The sequence below is a fragment of the Capsicum annuum genome, chromosome 2 (assembly GCF_002878395.1).
Source record: "Capsicum annuum cultivar UCD-10X-F1 chromosome 2, UCD10Xv1.1, whole genome shotgun sequence".
In the NCBI taxonomy this organism is placed as follows: domain Eukaryota; kingdom Viridiplantae; phylum Streptophyta; class Magnoliopsida; order Solanales; family Solanaceae; genus Capsicum; species Capsicum annuum.
Window position 1 is genome coordinate 127,691,322 of NC_061112.1, and position 2,161 is coordinate 127,693,482.

At 30.9% G+C, this 2,161-nt stretch overlaps 1 protein-coding gene across 1 annotated transcript; it reads right to left on the bottom strand.

Moving 5' to 3' along the window:
* Positions 1-1,259: 1,259 nt before the first annotated feature.
* LOC107858145 (glutaredoxin-like) lies at positions 1,260-1,664 on the bottom strand. Its single transcript, XM_016702860.2, has one exon. The coding sequence runs from the start codon at positions 1,662-1,664 to the stop codon at positions 1,260-1,262; it is 405 nt and encodes a 134-aa protein (XP_016558346.1).
* Between the last annotated feature and the right edge of the window lie 497 nt (positions 1,665-2,161).

Below are 2,161 nucleotides of genomic sequence, written 5' to 3' on the forward strand. Positions count from 1 at the left end.
TGATTGTTACAGATAAAGATAATTAATTTTGGTTGTTATGGTTCGATTTTATGATGAAGTTTTTACCACTAGCCTATACGAGCACACGAAGATCAAGAATCAATTCTTTTTAATCAAATAAATTGAAAATCTTTGGGCAGTGCACTAATCTATTCGACCTCAACTAAATAAACAAATAGAAAGTTTTCAGCCAATAAATCATTACAGAATTGTTTTTGAGAAATCAAGTACTCTTTTCTCGATCTTCACAAGCATAAATTTGACTATCAACGACAGATCCTTGTCCTTTTGTTAGATTTTCTACTAGCATAATCTGACCATGATCAAATTTGAAATTTTACAGTGTTCTTTAACAATGAAATAACACGGATCGTCCAAAAAAAGAAGCAAATGCTTTTAGTTCTTCAAAAAAAAATCAAAGCCTTTAATACTAATAATTCATAGGCGATGCTCTATAAATGATGATGAAAAAATGTCATAATAATCAAAAGAAAACACTTTGCTAGAAGTGTGTTTAGTGTAATATAAAGTTAAGAGATACAGTAGAATATATTAAAAAAAAACTGTAACATTTTTTTTTTCATTTTGTTAAATAATAGTTGTATTTATACCGAATTATTCTATTTCTTAAAATGATCTCTATTCAAACGATACCACTACATCAAGATCCTAATAGAAGGGCAGGAAAAAGAGTCGAGTCGATCGGTCTGACTAGACAATCGAGAAAAACAAGATTATGATTTTTCTGATGTCATTCATTTTCAGTTAAAATTTTTGAAAAAACTTCATCAGAATATTAATAACTCAATTGTCCGCAAATTTTATTGATCTAAACGTTGATAGATCTTTCGTGCTTCGTTCAAGAACTTTAAAATATGAGTTTCTTTATCAGACTTACGTAGGAATCAATACTTGAGATGTTAGATAAACTTTAAACACAAATAAATTAAAGGCCTAAATCGATATATTTCTATTTCCAATTTTGTATTATGAAAATCTGCAATCTATAAAAACAGAAATGTATAGTCCTTTTCCTTTATTTTTCCAACCGTACGTCATTTTGGTACTCATTCATTCTCCTCGATTAATTTCGCAACTAATAAACACATGTAAATAGCAAAACATATATCTAAATCATTTCATTGATCCATTTTGCATTACATTAAATTCAAAATAACTTGTTTATTACTAAATGAAAGTATACTCCAAGCAACATTAATCAATTCATGCAATTGATTTTTTATTTCTCAGAATAGAACCTAAAAGGCTCCAGCTTCTGTAAGCTTGGCAATAATTTTACCATGAAAACGACTAGCAAGAACTTCATCAAGCCCTCCAAATAGCTTCCCACCAATATATACAGCCGGCAACTCTTTCGGTCGAATCCATAGGTCAACCAACATGGAAGTTGCCTCCACTTTTTCCACCTCAATAAACTTGTAGTGTATGACACCCCACCTTTGCATTAAAAACTTCAACCAGTTGGACTTGCCGCAGTTGAGAGTAGCTACAATGAGTACCGCATTCTCACCAATTGAGTTTGCGATACTCATTCTAATGCTCTCAGCATCAGACAGCGGCTCAGAGCCGTTGCTTGCAGCGGCAGTAGATGATAAGCTCATACTGCCGCTGCTGATGCTTGTGGGAAGGGAATTTTGACTCATGGTAGGGGAGTGGAATGGAGAGGTAACCCAGGGTGGAATATATATAGGGCTGGGGCTGTCATAAATTAAATTTATTTGAAGTTAGAAATTTTATTTTGGCATGTAATTTATTAAGTTTCTTTAAGTTGTTATTTTTCTTAGATTATTAAGCATAAAAGCCTTATAATATATGAAAACTATCAAAACTTCTCCAACTCTTATAAAATCTTACCAAATGAGCAAATCATACTCCATAAAAAGGTATAAGAACATCCTAAGGGTCCAAATTAGAAAATCACATATCGTCTTGGTTTTTTTATACAATTAAATATTTGCGATTTCATGCTATTACAAAATTTCAAATACACATATTTTTCAAAAGGAAAAGATTTGCCATCAATAAAACAATAATATATAACTAATTATTTTTTGATATAATCGTCTCACATGGTATGAACAATCTATTCTCATCGAGCAGGAGTCTTTCTTTCTTTTTTCTTTTTTTTTTTGTAATATTT

What these genes read in the sequence shown, in the direction of transcription:
- LOC107858145 (XM_016702860.2), bottom strand. Translation starts at nt 1,664, where the DNA reads ATGAGTCAAAATTCCCTTCCCACAAGCATCAGCAGCGGCAGTATGAGC.